General features: G+C 36.2%; 1 protein-coding gene across 7 annotated transcripts in view; it reads right to left on the bottom strand.

Annotated features, from left to right (window-relative positions):
* The window catches only part of PAN3 (poly(A) specific ribonuclease subunit PAN3), a 79877-nt gene that overhangs the window by 43451 nt on the left and 16582 nt on the right, over positions 1–19844 (bottom strand). For 6 of the 7 annotated variants that reach the window (XR_012579009.1, XM_074535275.1, XM_074535273.1 and 3 more), the window contains 4 exons: positions 14201–14267; positions 12123–12193; positions 9985–10047; positions 1593–1754 (listed from right to left, as the gene is read on the bottom strand). Coding sequence is in view for 6 of the 7 variants with exons in the window: in XM_074535275.1 (XP_074391376.1) it covers positions 1593–1754; positions 9985–10047; positions 12123–12193; positions 14201–14267 (363 nt within the window). In the remaining variant the exon portion in view is untranslated. The remainder of the gene's footprint in view (positions 1–1592; positions 1755–9984; positions 10048–12122; positions 12194–14200; positions 14268–19844) is intronic. The other variant, XM_074535277.1, reaches the window with a different exon arrangement.

Below are 19844 nucleotides of genomic sequence, written 5' to 3'. Positions count from 1 at the left end.
AAAAGCTATGTGCTCTGCAGCCAGTCCCAAACACTGCCAACCTCAGAAAGCGTGGGGACCTTGAGCTTCCTTCCCTGTGCCACACTTTGAACAACACTCCAGAGTGCACAGGCACTGAGAAGACAACTGCTCCTGGCAAGAAGCTTCAAGTTTCAGGCCCCTGCCTCTCCAACCTCCAAAAGCATAAAGTCCTTTTCTGTCTAATCTAAATGGAGTAGATTAACAACAAAGCTTGTTGCATCACTGTACAGCAAGAAACCAACAGAGGACAGGAGTGCAACAGGACTTTTTTTGCCCATTAATGTCCACCTGAAAACTAAAAACCAGATTTCTGCTTCTCTCTTCTCAAAACAACTGTCTTTAATTACAACCTACATTCACTCTAAGATACACACAATAAATTGAGTTGGTCGATCTTCTTTCCCTTCAAAACAGTACTTCCTCACAGGGTCTCACCACTGTCCTTCAAGCTTACCTGGTCCTTCTACCAATGTTTCCTTAAAGCTTCATCTTTTCTCCCTCAGTGACTATGCTGCTTCCCCAGCAGCAGAAGGGCCAAGGCAGGTCCAAATGTCCTTAACCAACATAGCATCATGCTGCCTACATCACGCTGCCCATGACTGCTCATTTCAGTAACACAGAGATGTCCAAACATCAAATAACACAAAACTAGTATCAGTGTGGAAAGGAGCTCGTACAAGTGCCATGTTGGCCCTTACATGGCAGAAATTCAGTGAACTGAAAGAAAATCCTAAAGTGCCACAAGCTCTAATTACAGGTCTGTTACCAATTTACCCACTTCATTCACTTAGAAAACACTAAAAACAACATCACCGTCATAGGAAGACTAAAATAGCGATCTCTGAGGAATAAAAAGCACTACACAAGTGATGAAAACAGTATTAGCAGCAGTGGCACAGCTCCCATCACTGTAATAATTTCCATCTAAATTCCACTTCAAGGGACATGAAACAGATTCATCCTAGGCTAGAATTATCCTTCATTTTCATCCCAAGGATTACCTACTACTTCGGGAGAGAGATATTCAAATCCACCTGTACCACTCCCCTCTTACAGAGCTGAAGAAGATTCAGGCATAAAGTTAAATAATGGTAAGAGTAGCATACACTTCTCAAAACAAGTTGAGAAGTATAAACTATCCAAACATAAAAATTAAGAATTTATACTTCCTGATGGCAATTCATACTTCATGATGGCAATGTCTTCAAATTCTGTACTGAGGGCATCATCTATTTGCATTGTGTCAATCATTTTAACAACAATCACTAATTTTACCAGGAAAAATCTTCCTCAGGGGAAAATTAAAGGCTGTGGTTGTTTGCTTTTAAAATACATTTAATTATTACTTTTGCTCCTTCTCCTCAGATTATACCAAAATCAAGTAAAGTACATAGCTCAGCAATGGGTGAAGCTAATTAAATATCTCCAAATCACTCTTAGAGGACCACTGTGTCAATTATGTAAAATAAATATTTGATCTGAACTCATACTTGGAGTAACTCTAACACTTTCCAGAACTGAAAATAAACATCCAAAATACGGAAAAAATTACTAGTAAAAAATAATTTTACCTGTAAATTGTTTTCTGTGACTCTGTTCCACCAAACCATATTGATGGGTACTCCTGTTTTACACCTGTCAGCCAGACAGCCAATAGGGTTCTTTGATTTTCTTGCTTTTGATCCCACCGGAACTATCCTCTCATCCAGCATTCCCAGTCGATACTTCCTGGGCTATGAAAAAGAAGCAGAGAAACCAGGCCACTCCTAACAACCCTCATCTAAAGCTACACTAAAACAGGTATTGCACTGTGATATGATTTTGGATTGGTGGAATAGGAAACAATTTGCAAGTAAAATTTAACTGAGACTGTTTCCTTTCAATCCTGACTATTTGGTTACAATAAATATTGCTTTAAAAAATTTTAAAAGAAAATAAACTTCAGAGACTACTAATTATTTGTAAGCAAAGCCATCCATTAGAAGTCAGCCACTGAAATATGTACATAAATTTGGAAATTCTGTCCAAATGAGAAATTGTTTTTAAAAAATCCATGTTTTCAAAATAAATACCTTCAATCACATCATAATAATGAACATCTCCTTTGAAATTTCTACTAAACAAAATTTAAATTTAAATTTGCCACGACTCATCTGCTGAAAAATCTGCTTTTAAAAATCAGGTAAAACTGAGTAGCTAATTGCAGCAGAACAGTGAGAAAAACATTTCTGCTTGGGTTAGTACTTAAAAAAAATAACTTCAGTTACTGTCTTAAGTGAAAACAGACAAGAATTACTATGACAAATGCATTGGGAACTGTCATAAAATTGAGAAAATAAAACACATTGAGGAAGTTAACATGTAGGAATTACTTGCACCTCATTAACAGTGACATTTCTACTACATTGGCAATGATCTCTACAAATGGAACTATGTATAAAGAATGATATGAACATTAAATTCAAAAGGCACACCGTAAAAACAAAAATCTGTTAAATACTTTCAAACAGGTAATGTACAGAAGTTTTCAAGATTTCTCTGTGCTTTCAAACCTATGTGTATCTACCTAGATAGTAAATATCATCAAAAGAAAGATTTTAGCATCTATGCATATTTAGACCAGGGCCTTTTACGCCAATTATATCAACAATTGGATCAAATTGCAGAGGTTGGCTGGTTTTCTTTCACTGTGGGGTTTTGTTTGGGCATTTTTATGTGACAGCGCAACTATCAGCTCAATATAGAGCACTCTAAGTAATCAAAGCTTAACTTACCTTTATTCAGGTATCTACTTCACCTAGCACCTTAGAAATCTTAGCAACATGTACCTTCATACACACTTTACAAATTATGCTTCAGGAAACAAGGCAAGAATCTAACTGGAGAACATTTCCACTCACACAGAAATAATTTATAAAACACAGGACAAAACTACCATAAAATGGCTGCAAAACCAAAACCTGAATAGATTCTCTCCTCTACTCCCCCAGAACCTTTTAGGCTGAAAGCTTTGGAAAGAATTAAAACTCATTAGAGTCAACAGTACCTCATCATTTGCCAAAAAAACCCAAACAAACCAACTCCTCCAAAAAACCCGCAAAATCCACAAACAAAACGAAAAAAACATCCAAGGATACCAACGCAGACTGTGAACTGCAAAGGCAACAAACTCTATGGAGGAGTTAACCAAACTTAGTAACAATAAACAAGACTGAATTTTACCACACCAATTAGAAATCTGTGATGGGCAGCAAAAAGTCCTCCTGCACTTCAAACACACATCTGATCATAGTAAATCTAAATACTAGTTGTTTATTTGGAGAACCATTCAACTATTGGGCAACTTATCTCAGTAAATCAGAAAGACTACTAAAATCCTAACCTGCAGAGCCATTAGAGCTGAGATGCTGGACATTCAAGCAAGATTGCACTTTAGGGCAGAGTTTGAATACAGTATGTATTTTTCTTAGGCCAACTATTGGAAACAATATAATGAAGAGTAACAGTTTCCCTGGAAGCTTTCCCCCCTCTCTCTCCCTCCCTCCATGCTCTACCAAGTGCAGGGGTGCAGTCTGCCTCAGACTATTGGACTACAAACCAGTGCCCAAACATACTTCCATTCACAAAGGGTTCTTCTAATCTTCCATAGTAACTGGTCATCTACAAATACTTAGAAAAGGAGAACCAAAACAAAAGAGAAAATAAGCAAATCTGGAAGAAGGCTGTTTTGGTCACAACAGGGTTTAGATTCCAGACAACAGGATGAAACTGTATTCTAGACTTTATGAAAGATCATATAGAGACAATATGAATTCATGTTCCAGTAGTAGTAGTTCTTTACTTACTTGTAATAAAAAATCAAATTAAGCACTAGATGAGTCTAAAGAAACACTTTTTCCTTTCATTACTTATCGTAAAACATTAGGGGATTAACTAGGTCAAGATATTATTTAGACATTAGAAGATGGAATAGACAATATTAACATTTGGAAATAAATTTTAGTCTATGTGCACCAATGTCATTCTAAATAACACTTGTTCCCAATGAGCAAACTTGGATCTGATTTAGAAATGCAATCTGAATTTAAAGGTAACCAGAAAATAGTATCTGCCAAGAGGACAGATTCAAATAGATGGAGAAGTTTCAGTAAGTGTAATAACCTTCCTATAGCCCTGACCTCTACACAGAGCAGGAAATAAGGCAACACAAACAGTTCACCTTAAAATGAGCCAGAACTCCGCAGCCACTGATCATTTCTGAACACATATATATATATAAGTATGTAAATATATCTACCTAAAACACAAAGGGCATGACAATCTGGACTAATTAACCAAACTTTTCTGCTTGGGGACAATTTCTCTTGGATGTTTACAAAAACACTTGGGTTTTTGCATTCCCTACAGTCTACGAGGTAAAAAAACTTTTCAGGTGTAGTAATTACTGGCTGCAAATGTTTACATGAGGCAGGGAACAGCTAACTACCTTTAATTGCTAGCAACAGCTTAGTTTTCCCCACGGTGAGAAGGGCAAGCATTTTCAACCATAGCTAATAATTATAACCCTTGCCCTGCAGAACCAAGCTGCTGCCAGCAATTAATGACAGGAGCCTACTGGTTGGCACATTTATTAGTAAAGATAAACCCCTAAAGTCCAAAAAACATTCCACTTGAAACAAAAGAGAGACACTCCAGAAACAAGTCCCTCCTAAGTAGTATCTTCACATGAGAACACTACTAATGATGATTTAACTTCACTAGCCCATGCTAGAAAGGATTCCTCAAGTCAGTTTAATTACTTGGCTCTCATTCATTCAGCAAGAACCTTGGGAATGTGTTCAGCAACTCTATTTTCTTCCTACTCTTTGCTGTAACAGTGTCTTTGTCCCTAGTTCTTCCTTTTTCAAGGACAGCAGGCAATATCACATTTCCCTTTTCTAATTCAGGATTAAACTGACCTCTAGTGTAAGATGTTCCATGGCTATCCCAGAGGAATAAATTTAAGCAAGAAAATATCTACAAACATTCAAACTATAAAGACTTTCATGCAGTATTTAAGTTAGATAAACTGACAAATCAAGCTACACAACTGCAAAGTTCCCTTGTACTGAAGAACTGCAACTTATTTTTTTTAGGATCACTCAGCTCCCAAATTACATTTCTGTTCCTTAAAATGCATTTACCTCTAGCAAGCTTTGAATTTTAGATTTACAAGCCCTTCCTAGTACCAAAACCTACCCAATTAAGTCTAGCACACAAACACATGAGCAGGCTATTGCATTTCAACGTATTGTGAAGAGTCTGAGCTATGGCAATGCTGTCTATGTGCTTCTACTATCAAACCAAATAGAAGCCATCTTAAGCCTTCTCCATCACAGGTTAAATGAAGCAGCATTACCCTAAATTACTATAGCTAAAAGGTATCACAGTAGCATTAGCTAGGGCTCATCTGTTGTACAGTGAGTTGACTGCATCTACACGCACAAAAAAAATACTACATCCTCAGACAGAAAATTTTAAAAAGCTACACAAATACACACTTTTCTCGTACTACTTACTGGACTACCAAAATTATGTGAGACACAATTTTAAATTTCAATGCTCACTTTTGAAAGGTCTAATTTTTTTTTTAATTAATGGCAAAGAGACCATTAGAAAAAGAGGTTAAACATCCAGCTAGGCTGCTAATCTACTAACAAAGGAGCAACTTCTGTTTTATCATGCCTTTAAAACTAAAACCAAAATAGAAGTTCTTGATGTCTTTATTGCTACTTTCACTCAACAATTGATTAAGCTGGAATAAGCCAGTACTTGAAACACCAAACCATAGATATGAATTTCAATAAGTCATTGAGCTCCTTTACAGGCACAATCAGCTAAGCAGTACCTTAATTTTGAATACAACTCTGTTACTGTGTATTACTGAATCCAGTTAAGTGCTACACCTGAACATGAGTTATGGTCACCAGGAATATCCTAACAGACTTTTAATATGAAAAAAAACCCTGTCTTTTAAGTGAAGTTAAGCTGTTTAAGTTTTGTAGCCAATAAAGCTGCAAGACCTCTTCACATGGAATGGGTTAATTGCTAACCAAAATACCCTCTACTCTTCCTTTTTTTTTTTTACAACCAGCAGGAACTGGTAGACAGGCAGACCACGCTTGTGTTTTTTTTTGTATCTCAGCTTCTGAAGGCCAGAACCAATGTTTTAACTTTTGATATCCAAAAAAACAAAAAAAAATTGAATAGGGGCTTGGTCAACAGCCTAAAAATAATTGTGTGGCAGGCTGGTATTTGTTGTTGGGTGGAGGGTTTTTTCCCTTATGAAAAAAAGACAACTATGCTAATATTTGTAATGCTTAACAAGTTTGGAGTTCAAAATACTAAACATTGATATTACATGCATTCAACAGACTAGACACCCTTCCATCGAGATTGCTCATGAAAACCTGGGTTTGGCTGAGGTCAGAACTTCACTAGCTGAAAAGTAGAAGACAGAGAGAAACAAGATGTATTCTTCTACCCCAAGAAAACTCAAGTATAACATTTGGCATGGAAACATGTCTTACTCTAGAGCAATGCATGTGATCACTGCAAAATAAAAATTTCTTGGTTTAAACAAATTTTAGAGATGCAACAGATCAGGCACTATATCAGGCATGTTAAACCATAGCCAAGTGAAACTTTTCAGGCTAACATACTAAAAAATTTTATTTAATGAGTAGATATGCTCAAGGCATGAAAATCTTGAAGAGTTCAGAAGCAGCAGAACTGACATAATTCAGTCAAATGTTTTCTCATCAATTTTGCAGCATAGTTATGCTGGGAAGAGGTATCAATTACCACAACTTCAAATCCTGGCATGGATTTAATTATATCGACAAACTTCTTTACTGAGAAATTCATATCCTCTGTTCAAATTGATGTAAACTGGTGGAAAAGCAGAATTTTTCCTACCACCATTAAAGCAGATAGTTCTATCTATAGTGAAGACTTGTCAGAGAACCACCACCCCAAGGTGTACTTTCAAAAACTCCACTACTAAACATCATAGGCAAAACACAGATTTTCTTAATGTTTAAAGGTTTCTTTTAATAGGACAGAAAGTGCACAAGAGAATAAGAGAGTTAAAGACTGATGCAGCTTTTACTCTGGTCTTTAATAGGCATGATTTCTAAAAATGCCTAGCTATTTCTAAAATATCTCAAAATTTCTAGCAATTTTAAATACTTGTATAGTGCCTTCAACTAATGTGTGCACAAGTTTAATTTTTTTTATTATTTTATTGCAAATCACTCTTGAAGACTACATACACCTTGTCATAGCAAGAATCAAACAAAGCTTGCAAATGTAAACAAATGCATCCAGTTTATCAGTTAAATTTGAGGTTATTTGACTTCAAATACACAAAACGATGAGGCAGCAAAATGTAAGTGTTACAAATTTTTAAAGGGAAATGCTTTTATAATTTGACTTATGGATCATAATGATCAGTAATTCACAGACAAAAATAAAAGCGAGTAATATACTCTTCCATGACACACTTAGAAGTGAAAAATACATATTTATCCAAACAGTAATATCTAAGATAGCAAGAGCATACAACCAAGGAACAACTCCAATAACTATTCCAAGAAAAAATGTAAAGCAGATTACATTATATTATATTCTTGGAAAACATTTTAGACCACAGTACTACCTACAAACATTCATTAGTCTTCTCAGAAAGCACAGTCCTCCTGCATTGCTGCAACAACTTTTTTTAGCACCAACTATAATGTTTTATTATTGTAGTACGGGTGTATAAATCCCAGAAGGAAAAATTTAGGTTTGAAATATAAATTTAGCCCAGGTACATTACAGAGTCTGTGCAGCCATAATTCTGTCTCAGAACACAGTGACATGATGCTTGATCATTACCCCTGAACTCATCAGAATGATTCGTGCTTCTGACATTGTATGCAGGAGGCTCTGAAAGATGAAAACTGTCTTGACACATTTTCATTAAAAGTAAATTCAGCAAGATCAGACATGGCACATAGAGCTTTTCAATGAACACCACTGAACTAGATAATAATCAGGTATCAGAGGTGTCAAGATGGAGCTGAAACAGGAAGCTGGAGAGAAATACAGGTTCCCAACAGGTAACAAAACTAGATGGGAGGCAGGACACAAAAATAAAATAGCAACCGTTTAAGTCTTAAGAATTTAATATCTACAGGACCTGAAGTTATCTTTATTGTTTTATTTTAACTTGAGAAGTAAAACTCTTGTCATACTCATTAAAAAGCTTGCATTTATGCAGACTAGGCTTATAGGTCGTCTTTGCTTCAAATAATTTTCTATGCACATTTATCTCTGCTGATCAAAGTAAATTAAGTCTGCTGTCCAGTCTACCTCGCTGTAAATCTCCAGAGATGGCACTCAACAGCTGCACCCTGTTTGGGGTGAATTCAGATAATCTCTTTTATACTTTCCTTTCTAATCTAGAGGTTTTGTCCTTGCCTTTACTCACCTAAAACCAATGGAAGGCATTCAAGAAAAAAATTTCTTGAAAATCCACAAAAAGCAGCACAAAAATTGTGTTTATAGAGGTGTTCAGTACAGCAATTAGTTCACCCTTGCAGCCTGTGAATTGAAGTTATTCTCACCTTAATGGACCTCCTCTAGGTATGACTGAACAATTAAAAAAAATGAAATGGAAATAAGCCAGTGTTAAAAACTTTTCTTAAGAGTTCAGTTTTCATGAGGATTGAAGGTATGAAAAAAAAATTAAAACGTAAAAGTAATTGTTTTTCACTATCCTGTAAGGCTGACCAGTGACAAGTACAGGAACCTTTTAGCCTGGATTGGTGGCAACAGTCTCAGAACAATTCTAAAGAAACGTTTCACAATATATTTTCGTCTTAGTGCATTAACCTGTCATGTCCTTGACAGCAGATTCTGATCAGTTATGTCACATAAGTTTTTATTAACTGTTTACCAGAACCACCAAAATGAAAGCAAGAACTTTTCCAAACAGATAATTTCAGGTTTAGAGAGGAGCACTTTTCTAGATAACGGCTAAAGTCAACTCGGGAAAAACATCCAGGAAATTCAAGTTCAGAATGCCACCCTATTTTTAACAAGAATAACATGTATTTGAAGACAAAAAATGAAATAAGCATGACATCATTATTCTGGGTTAAGGGTGTTAGTCTATTACTAACTCTAGCTTTTGTTCCATGCTTCACAAATCCTATTTGTGCATTGTAGATTAATACTTACCTAAAAATCTCTTATAGGAAATTCACTTTAGGGTTGCTTGTCTTACTGCATGTGGAGTTACAACAACCAGACAGTAAATCCAGAAGGTTTTACAGTTGACAGAACCTCCACCAAGGCTCCATCTACTGAAATACTTAGCTCCTTTGATTTCATTTTAAGTATCCTATAAAAATGTCTTTAAACAGTAATCTTAGCTTTCCTGAAATCTAAAATTGAAATGCAGTTTAATAATTTCTAAACAGAGATAATTATCTCAAGAATGTTCATAAAAATTCAAGGACTATGTTTACTTTTTGAACAGAAAGTAGAATGGCTCTAAATATCAAATAATCAAAAGCAAATTAAACAGCTCAGTCATATTAACTAGCTTCAAAAATACTGCCTAATTAAAAAGTATGGATATTCAGAATTACAATCATCAACTTATGTTTAGTATTTTATTGATCTCGAATATTTCTCCATATGGCTTGCCCATTATTAAAGGGCTGCCAGCATAACATGATCAGCAATATCCAGAGACAATCAATAAACTTGCTTAACAGAACTACATAGTACATGCTTTTACAGAAACTATTCAGTTTTACACAACACAGACATGCAGGTTTTACACAGTTCCAAATAACTTAATACTTCAAAATATTACAAATCAGAATTGTGATATTTTTAAAAGAAAGCAATTGTTCTTTATTCACTTACCACGACTGTATTATATCTGTCCTCCAAGTCAGTGATAAACGAAGGAAATGCTGGTTTTGCCAGCTAGTTCAGAACAAACAAAACCTTAGACTTGGGCTCTTAGTAAGATAATGGAGACTTTTTCAAACAGGAGATGTTGTAAACACATACATTTGAACTAGTCACCAAGGCTCCCTTTATACAGCAGGCACCAAGCAGTGGCCTAATAAACCCTATTGTTCGAGCTCTAAACAAACTCCAGTTAATGGGGTAGAGGGGAATCACACAAGGTTTTAAATACCTGGCTCTCAAGTGTTTAGTGCTTTTAAGGAAATCACTTCAGACAATTTGAATATTGTAATAAAAATACTAAAAATATATCAAAACTACATCATAACTACTTGCAATGTATTGACTGGTAGCAAAAGTCTGTCACAAAACTTATTAATTTCTCATAACTTTAGTCATAAATTTTTGTCCACTTAAAGCAATCACCAACATCTGGTCACTTCCAAAGATTTTTTTCTCAGAGAAAGCCAGATGTTTCTTTAAACTACTCATCTCCCTGTGCTGACTATAGAGGGAGCCTGGATGCCTAGATTTACACAGCTCAAGTAGTATTTTATCAAAACTTCCCCATTACTAGTACTTAACAACCTTCAATAAAATAATACGTTACAAAATAGCAGTCATAACAAAAATAAAAATTAATATGCAAAGAAGAATACAAACATCTTTCAATTAATGCCAGTTATAGCTGAAATGCTAACTAAAAAACAAAACAAGTTAATCAATTTCACAGCTAAAACTTACTCTTAATACTATTTTAGCAGCCAGTGCCTTAATTTGCTTCTTTTTCTTGAGGAAAGAATGCATTAAGTCAGAAAGCACTGTGAAATACTATTTGAGTTTTGAGGTATTTGTGCTTTACAAGCAAACATTAATTGGTTTGTTTTCACTTTGTACTGCTCAACTTCGAAGTATTTTCAGAGACAGCGGTCATTCTTGCAGTACTTCCATCTGACAGCTTATTTTCTTTGGTGCATGTGGTTCATACACAAGCAAAAATTTACACCCAGGTGTATACATACACATGTGTATATATTGGCTCTCAATGCCTGTGTTAAGGAGGAATGTACAATTATTTTTCATTTTTACCAGCCTTGGCTAGTGGATAAGCAACACATTTTTAGTTCTTTACATCCAACTTTCAGCACACTGTACTGGCATTAAGGAAAAGAGCAATGCAGATACTCCATGTAGTCTGGAGACATCATTATATTAGAAAATTAATGTTCAACAACCCCATTTATATTTAAAAAACAGTGTGAGGGACTAACTATAGCAATTATCTTTAAGCTCAATCTTCACCTGCAGGAATAACACAGAACATATTGATGTAGCTTGCTTTCATTATTTACTACATGAAAGCTGAGGATAACGTGGCTAATAACTAGAGAACATGAAAGTCATCAGTGAAAAAAAAACTTAATTGGTTGGGATAAGATAATGTCTGGTTTTGGTAAGTGACAGTTCATGAAAATGAGACAAAACTCTCATGTAATCAAATTTTTGTCTCTTATTTCAGCCTCTGAGTGTATAGCTGGAAAACACCACAACTTCCACAGCTGCAGGTCAGAGATATTTGAAGATGCTGTCTAGCCCTCAGCAAAATAAAGATTTCTCAATACAAATTAGAGGGATGGAAAAAAAACCCAAACCCTCTCTTCCCAATGATAACAGTGTCTTTTAACCTACATGCATTTCAAACTGTTAATTATTATCACATTATGTACAAATAAATGGGAGACTTGATTCTTAACATGTTCTGAACTTGCTCCCATAAAGGCTTGCAGATCACGTCCCTCACTAGAATAAAAATAATTTGTTTTCAAATTCAATGGGCTACATACTAAGTTTCATATTCTATAAACTTCAGTTTACAAGTGCCTGGAGTATTTCTTATCAGCAGCAGTCTGATCTGATATAGCAAAAATGAAGTAGTAAAATCTTTTTTATATCAGCAGCAACACATTAAAATAAATCTAGTAACATCAGAAGAATTATCCTTATTTCATGCAGTATTTCAAGTTATTCCAGATCTTCTTCCCTGTCAACTCATACATAAATATGCTACTTATGATTTAGTTGTTGCCTACCTTCCTCCTTTGAGATACGCTGAGGGCAGCAAAGTCATTAAACAAGGATGAATTTGGTGAAGTTAGTGGATCTATAAAACCAATGTAAAACCAAGGTGTTACACATATATACGCTACTAAAAGAAATTTTATATTTTTAACTTATTTCTTTATGGAAAAAATCCTTTTGGCAAAGCTAAGTTTAGCAATCACACTGCTAAAACCCCCAGCATTTATTAGATTCTGTGCAACTGCTTAATGGAAATGGTGCTCATTAACAGAATTCAGTATGTTTAATTGCTGTTGACACTATTTAAAGGCTATCTAACATTTCACAGCCTCCATCTGATCAGAAAACCTGTTCTAAGTGCTCCTTACATTTGCATGTCATTTTTAACCCTGTAGATGATACATTGCAATGTTTCCAATTCACCAGGAGATCCTCTGAAAGGCCTGACAAGCATTGGAAGAGGTTGCCCAGGGCAAGTGCATGAGTCACCATCCCTAGGGGGATTGTGTAAATGTAGGACTGAGGAAAAGCTTTAGCAGTGCACTTGGCAGCGCTGGGATAACAGTTGGACTGGATCTTAAAAAGTCTTTTCCAGCATAAAAGATCCTATGACTCTATGATCTCCAGTTACCTGATATTAGCAATCTTCTGTTTAACAGATCTTACAAATAATGATGTGACTATTGCTTGTCCTGTCACTGTTCTGCACATCAAATTTAAATCAGAATCAAGGATAGCAGAAGTCCACATTCCATTAACTTTTTATTGCTTTTTCTTTGTTCCTATTCATCTTTTCCGAGTTGAAATATGTCACAAACTGTATAACATTCACAGATGCAACCTAAAACTCCAAACTACATGGCTAAAACTGTCAAATTGGCAGATGACTGCCAGCTGTAAACATTGGTGTTTTGATGAAACACTTTCTTCAACATTAATTTCTTAACAGAGAATTTATCTTGCATTTGTTCAACAATAAGTATTCCCTAAAAGGGCAATTCTACAAATGAAGCACTGCTTGGCAGAGCCAGGGAGAGGGAGGGAGAAGGATCTGAGATATGACAAAATTTAAAATGGTTTCTAAAAGTTGGTGTGTTTTCTCTCTTTGACATGCGTCACCATTACTATTTGGCCTGTCACAGTCAAACTCTGACTGCATTTAGAACTGGAGACCTCCACTGCCTTGAATTGCTAATTGTTCAGTGGGACAAAAGAAGCAGAGTTAATCTCAGAGCCTACTGGAAATAAACTAGGAAGAAAAAAACTAGAAAATACCCACCAATTTTGTCTTTCAAGAAAGTTAATTTTATAGTAGTAACTACCATGCCTAAATTATAATCCTAGTAAGTAGACTAGCTGCAGGGTCAGATATGCAAATGGAGTTCTAGCATAATTTGCACAGCAATTTTCAAAGCAGAAATTTATTTTAAATGTATGTCCTTGCCATAAGGGAGCAGCACCCTCTTCTTTAAAGAACTTAATTTAACAGCCACAGCTGAATAATCTGTAGCAATTCTGAAGAGCCAATTACAAAGCTCAATACAGCCTCCACAATAATTTAGTGAGTACACAGGCCTCCACTATCAAGACATTTTCTTCAGCTGAAAACCATGTATATAAAACATGTTCCTATAGCAAGGAAAAAAAATTATAAGAGGCAAAGTACTGCCTGCAAGACAAAACTGAATAGCTATTAAAAATCAGCAGTTATGTGACATTTCACAAAATCCACACACCCTAAATTTAACAGAAAACACCTGTACACTAATCCCACACAGTAACTTACCCAAGAAGCATCATAAAAAGGGATACTATGGTGAAGCAACAAAAATGCTTAAGCTATCAGTGTTTTACAGTGGATATCCAAACTAACATTTCACTTGAAGTGACAAGACTGATAATGACTAAGTTTTTCCCCTACAGCAAAGAGAAAGCTAAAAACTTATGAGCTCCTTACATCATTGTTAAAAAATAAAGTTTTGCTGCATCTCATAATCTGAGAACAAGCAGCACTTCCTTAAGCCTCAATTTTGTCAATCTCTCAAATTTGCCAACATACTTTTATATGTATTACTTGAAACATACTTACCATGGCCTGCATACTGCTTGGCACTGTCATTGAGAAGGCTAGGGGAGCTGCTGCTATTTGTCATCCTCTGTAAAAACAAAAGATGAAAGTGTACATGTAAAGTAAAGCCTTAATAGATTAAGTGAGGGCAATGGGGATCACCTTTAGAAAGTTTTAAGCATAGCCTATGAAACTTGTGCTCATTCCCCATTTAGTAAATACAGTAAGCAAACAGACTTGTAATTGACAAAAATGTTTAGTAAAATAAAGGATTTTGCACAACAGAAATGCAAACCTAAAGTTACTGTATATTCAAACGAAACACTATCTTCATTAACTTCTTCTAAATGAGGAGGATCGACCAAGCCTATGGTTCTCTTCCTGCATGTTGTGAAAACATTAGATAAGACAATTACTTATCTCCTTAAAGCAGTCTTTCACACTGCATTCCTGAAACAACTACTCCCTTTAAAATACTATCACCATGACATGAAACTTCTCCAATGAAAAATACTTAAATATTTGATAGACTCTTTTTTAAAATAAAAGAGCCTTTTGAGATCTTTCAGCAAAACATCAGATTCCTCCAAGTCAGCAGGACATCTGAAACTCTTTTAACACTCCTCCTAGGTTCCACTCGATTCTCCTGCATTCCTCTAGAGATATCAGCCAGCAACAAACTTCACTGAAGTGAAGCAGTGCTGCTCTAAGAGCTACTGCTTCTTTCATAGAGAAGTTTTAAAGTGTCTTCTTACTCCTGCTTATTCTTTCACCTTTCTTTCACCAGCTCCCCAACAGGAAGAAAAAGTGTGAGAAGAAAAGGAAGGCAAGGTCAGGAAGTGTTCTTGATCACTGAGAGAGACAACCACTAATTTGTTAAAATACTCCCTGGCATGCTTTTGGCCCACATCAACCCAGAGTCTCCCAGCCAATTTCCAGGCACTATTCAGCAGTGAAAAGGTTTGAGAACCCTTCAAATTGACAGTTTGCATGCAGACTCTGCTTTAGTGGGTGAGCACACACCAGCACAAACAGGCCCTTTTGTGCCAGCTGGCCCTAAGCATCAAGGAAAGTTTCCAGGCATGTTTCATTTAGTAGTCTAGACACAGACTGACTCAGAACTGGTCACTGGAGCTGCTCTTTACAGTTATATTTCTCCATAGCCAGTCTCAATGTTGGTGGCAAATGGCAGGAAGCTTACTATGTTATACTTCACTGCCATTTCATCTAATTGTTGACCACAAAGATCAACATTCTGGAGTAATTTTGGTAACAACAGAGGACAACCAACAGAAGCGGGAGTGCTACCCATTATGGTAGAACTGTAAACCTACTGCAATTCAAGACTCCCATCACCTGCAGAGCACCACAAACATCACCAGGAGCTGCTGCTTTTAAAACCTGTATCTAAAGGAATAGATGGTGTAAAGTAGCTTTCACGTGGAATGCTTACAACACATAAACAGCACATAAACCTGCAACTTTTTCAAGACTTCAAGCTGTTTGCTATGTGCTCTTTCTGTATTTTGATGTCACCTGTCTCTTTCTCCTAAACATACTGACCAGACAATACATACATCACTAACTGCTTAAGTGATAAACAATTCTATACACAAAAGGCATGATGAAACAAAGTCGACTTATTTTTACAAAACAAGGTACTGCTTTGAGAGGCACACACTAAATTGACAAACTTTGTTCAAATTCAAGGACACTCATCCAATTGCTCACAATCATCAAAATAAGAATAAACATACACCAAAATATTATAGTAGCTCAAGTAATCATACATCATATTCCCTTCCTAAGCAATGGAAAGAAGTTGAATAGTTTGTCACAAAAATTTTAAAAGCATCCCTATTATGCATGGTTTTTTTGGCATTTGAGACATCCACACTGATCCTCATAAAACAATGGGGTTTAAGAAGAAATTTCCTAAAGGGAACCTTTCAGATTTGCACAAGATTTGTGCAGGTGAAGATAAAAATAGTATTAATGTCCACTTATAATACCAGATTTAATAATAACTTTAATGCAAAACGTCATGATTTCTTGAAACAAGAATAAATATGATATTGAGAACTGTGCTGGTATCAAAGCTGGTTAAATGCATAGGTTAAACATGGAACAAAGCACTTTTATTCCATCAATAATCACCATCCTCAGGTACAGGAGTTAAATATTCAGCCAACAGACTTTCAATGGGAACAGGAGCCTGCAATGATGAAAACCTAGGCTGACACAATCACAGAGAACACACAGTGCACACAAGGCAGTCTGCAACAGAGCATATTGTTCTGGATTCTGAAAGAGCAGTGCAACCCAAACCTGTGAGCATCAGCTGTGCTTTTACAAAGTCAAGTTCCCATTCAAGGTGCAAACATATCTTACACTCACAAGCTTTCTGAAAAACCAAAGCTTGGGCAACCCTTGCCTTAACAACTGCTTGTAACCTGCACCTTGAATAGATAGAAACCTCCATCACATTCATGAATTTTTCATTTTGCTCACTTTTACTACACAAGCACAAGCTTCTTACCTTAACATTATTCATAGAAGACCTGCATGTAATCAGTAAAGGCTTTTTAAACTGTTTTAATAGTAAGATTTCTGCCACCACCCAAATGCATTTAGTCTTAATGAAGGCTACTCCTGTATGCCATTTTTACCAAAAAGGTCTTGAAAGAAAAAAAATTAATTAGAAGAACACACAAGTGCTGTTTGTTGTGTTTTCCTGAAGGCAGCTCTGATTTTAAAAAACCCTTATCAACCTCTTCTAATGACATTGAACTATTTTTCATACAAACTCAATTTCAAGAAGATTGTAAGCACCTCAAGCCCAAGGGATGAAAGCTCCAGAAAGGCAAAAGCAACCATTAACAAGGAAGAAAATTAAATATTAGGCCTGACAGAGAATGTAAGCACACACATATGAGAACTTCAGACTGTTTTACTACATCCGAGCTTTCATCTTATGGGAGTTAATATAGAAAGACAACTTTCTGATAACCAAGTAAAACACTCATTTCCACAAACTTCTTTTCTCTACCTGCCTATTGCTATGATTTGCTGAGGTTCTTTAAACAGTACTCAAAATTCAACTAGGATGGCTGGCATACGTCCTGCCCTTCTCCCTTTATAGGAAGTTAAAATTTGTTTCTGTTTTAGCTTTCCCTCACAGGAGGGATGTTCCAGGACCCACATCCTCTTTGTGACCCTTCAACGGACTCTTTTCAATATATCCCTGTCTCTAATGTACTGAGAAGCCCAGCACTCCACGTGTGACTTCACCACTGCTGGACAGAAGGGAAGGATCACCCCTGACCTTTCAGGAATGTTCTACTTCAGGCAGTCCACTTCCTCTGTGCAGCACACTAAGAAAAGAAATGTTACAACAAACATTCCCACCTTCTGAAAGGAACACACCACCTTGCCTCCACCCTTCAATACTCAGTAACAAACCCCAAGATTATAGTTGCACTTAAGGCAAGTATGCTTTACTTTCATCTCCCTCAAGTGTATATTACAAAGTTCTCATCAAGATAAAGCATGAATAAAACTTTGATGCAGACAATTAGATCTAGTTTTACAGAGCTTATAACACTTATCTTGAAGTGACTGGTTCTCCTTTTTTTTCTCTGCCATTTCTTCTCTCCAAAATATGTAAGAGATCATATTTATTCCTCTTTTTCTCTATATTCCATGCCCTAATCCTGAAAAAGTAAGGATTTTCCTAATGGTCATTCCACAGTGCTAAGCATATGACCTGAAAATATTTTGCAGTATGTCACAATCCAGTCTCTTCATCTTACTACTGTTTTACTGGAATTGTATTTCAGAATATTTCTTTATAATTTTCAGAATAATGTTGATTGGAGTACAAACAGTCATTCTGCAAAAGATTAAGATTTATTGTTTGGCTATGACCTTGTTTAGTTGTCAGATTCTGTGACCTACACAGGGTGATATTTTTTGCTTTTCTTTTTGAAAAATCTAAAACCTGTCTTTGACAGTCAGCACACATGACACCATCTACAGAATGACCAATTCAACAGCTGAAACGAAAGCAACTGGACTTCTTCAGAAAGCATTATGAAAACAACAGCATAATTTTATATTTAAAATAGCACATCTGTAGTTCCACTCAGCTCTCAACAGTTAAAACTGAAGACATTTACAAGCTTCTGTGCTACAAGGAGAGTTTTATTACTCGACTGTTGGCAGATGCAGCAATGGCAACAAAGGTCTTTGTGTTTATTCAGCTGCAAGGCTTTGAAGTAAGCATGGTTGCTACTTCTCAGGCTATTCAAGAATGCTTAGTAAACCAACATTTGCTTGGTGAAAGCAAGCAAAAACAATTTTCCATTGCTTGGCCTTGCCAATTTTAATGCTGAAGACTGTTACTCCCTTCCTATTTCAATTAAGATTATTTACTGAGAACTTAAGATTCTTCCTTTCTATATAACCTGCAGACCAATGGAATCCGCGTAATTAAAAATCTCATCTCATCAAAATAAAGAAAACCAGACTCCTGTGAAGCACCATGGATGAAGGCACCTTCCATTGTTTTATGCTCTTACAACCAAGCTGCTCAGTTCTAATAAAAAGTGAGAAGTTTTAACATTCATCATTACTTCTCTGCCTCATTCTGCTATAACAGCCTTTCAGCAGCCCAACACAACATTATTAAAGCTTCTTTGCACACCATCTGCATCTTTGGTCGAGTTAGTCAAAGGGCAGCACTCATGCCAGAGGAACAGTGACACCAGCCAACCAAGTGGCATGCACTGAGCAAACAGCCAAGCATTAGAGGCATCCCAGCCAGCCAGCTCCTGCCTCTTCACTGCTGGGAAAGCCAAAAGCGGTGAGCTGCCTTTTGAACCACACCTCTGACTGTCTCTTGGCAGCTGCTGCTATGGCAAAAAGAAAAAAAACAGCTTTGAGGGCAGCATGCAGCCTGTGGATCACGTGTTGCACAGGCTTGCTCTGCAGTCAGTATCACTGAGAGAAGGGGAAAACAGAAAAAAAGTGCTTTGGCAAGATGGAAAGCAAAACTGTTTTGAAACATATGAAAGCATATGCAGATTCAGGGAAGAAGAGACGTGAAACAAACAGTCTTATGGAAAACACAAACCAGTGAGGACAGAAGACTATTAGTCAATAGGAAACTAAGTAACAACAGAAGATGATGGGGGCAATGAAATGTTGACCATCAGCAAAGACCTTTGAACTAAGAGGAGTGGAAGGATGAGGCAAAGATGTATTTTTCAGAAAGGAAAAAAATGAAAGAATTACAATCACTTCAAAAATCCTGCCTCTTATGAGCTGTGCCATGTACTTTTACTCTGTTTTCCCCACTGCAAAGAGAATATTGCCATTAATTGCATCTTCATCACTAATGTAAGCCCAATTATATGTTCAACATCTTGTAAAATATTCTTCCACAGATATAAATGAAATCTGAAAGCCAGAAATAGTCATTCTACAGAAATGCTGACAACTATTCATATACATTGTTTATGGTCAAAGCAGCACATCCACTCCCAATTCATCATGATAAAATCCACTTTCCTCCCTTCTGCTGCTTACTTAACACTGAGTCTTAGAGCTCAGGCACTGCACACAAAAATGTGGTAACTGCAAATTTTGATATAGATTTGCTTGA

Source organism: Zonotrichia albicollis, chromosome 2 (assembly GCF_047830755.1).
Source record: "Zonotrichia albicollis isolate bZonAlb1 chromosome 2, bZonAlb1.hap1, whole genome shotgun sequence".
In the NCBI taxonomy this organism is placed as follows: domain Eukaryota; kingdom Metazoa; phylum Chordata; class Aves; order Passeriformes; family Passerellidae; genus Zonotrichia; species Zonotrichia albicollis.
This window is presented reverse-complemented; position numbering and strand designations above follow the sequence as displayed.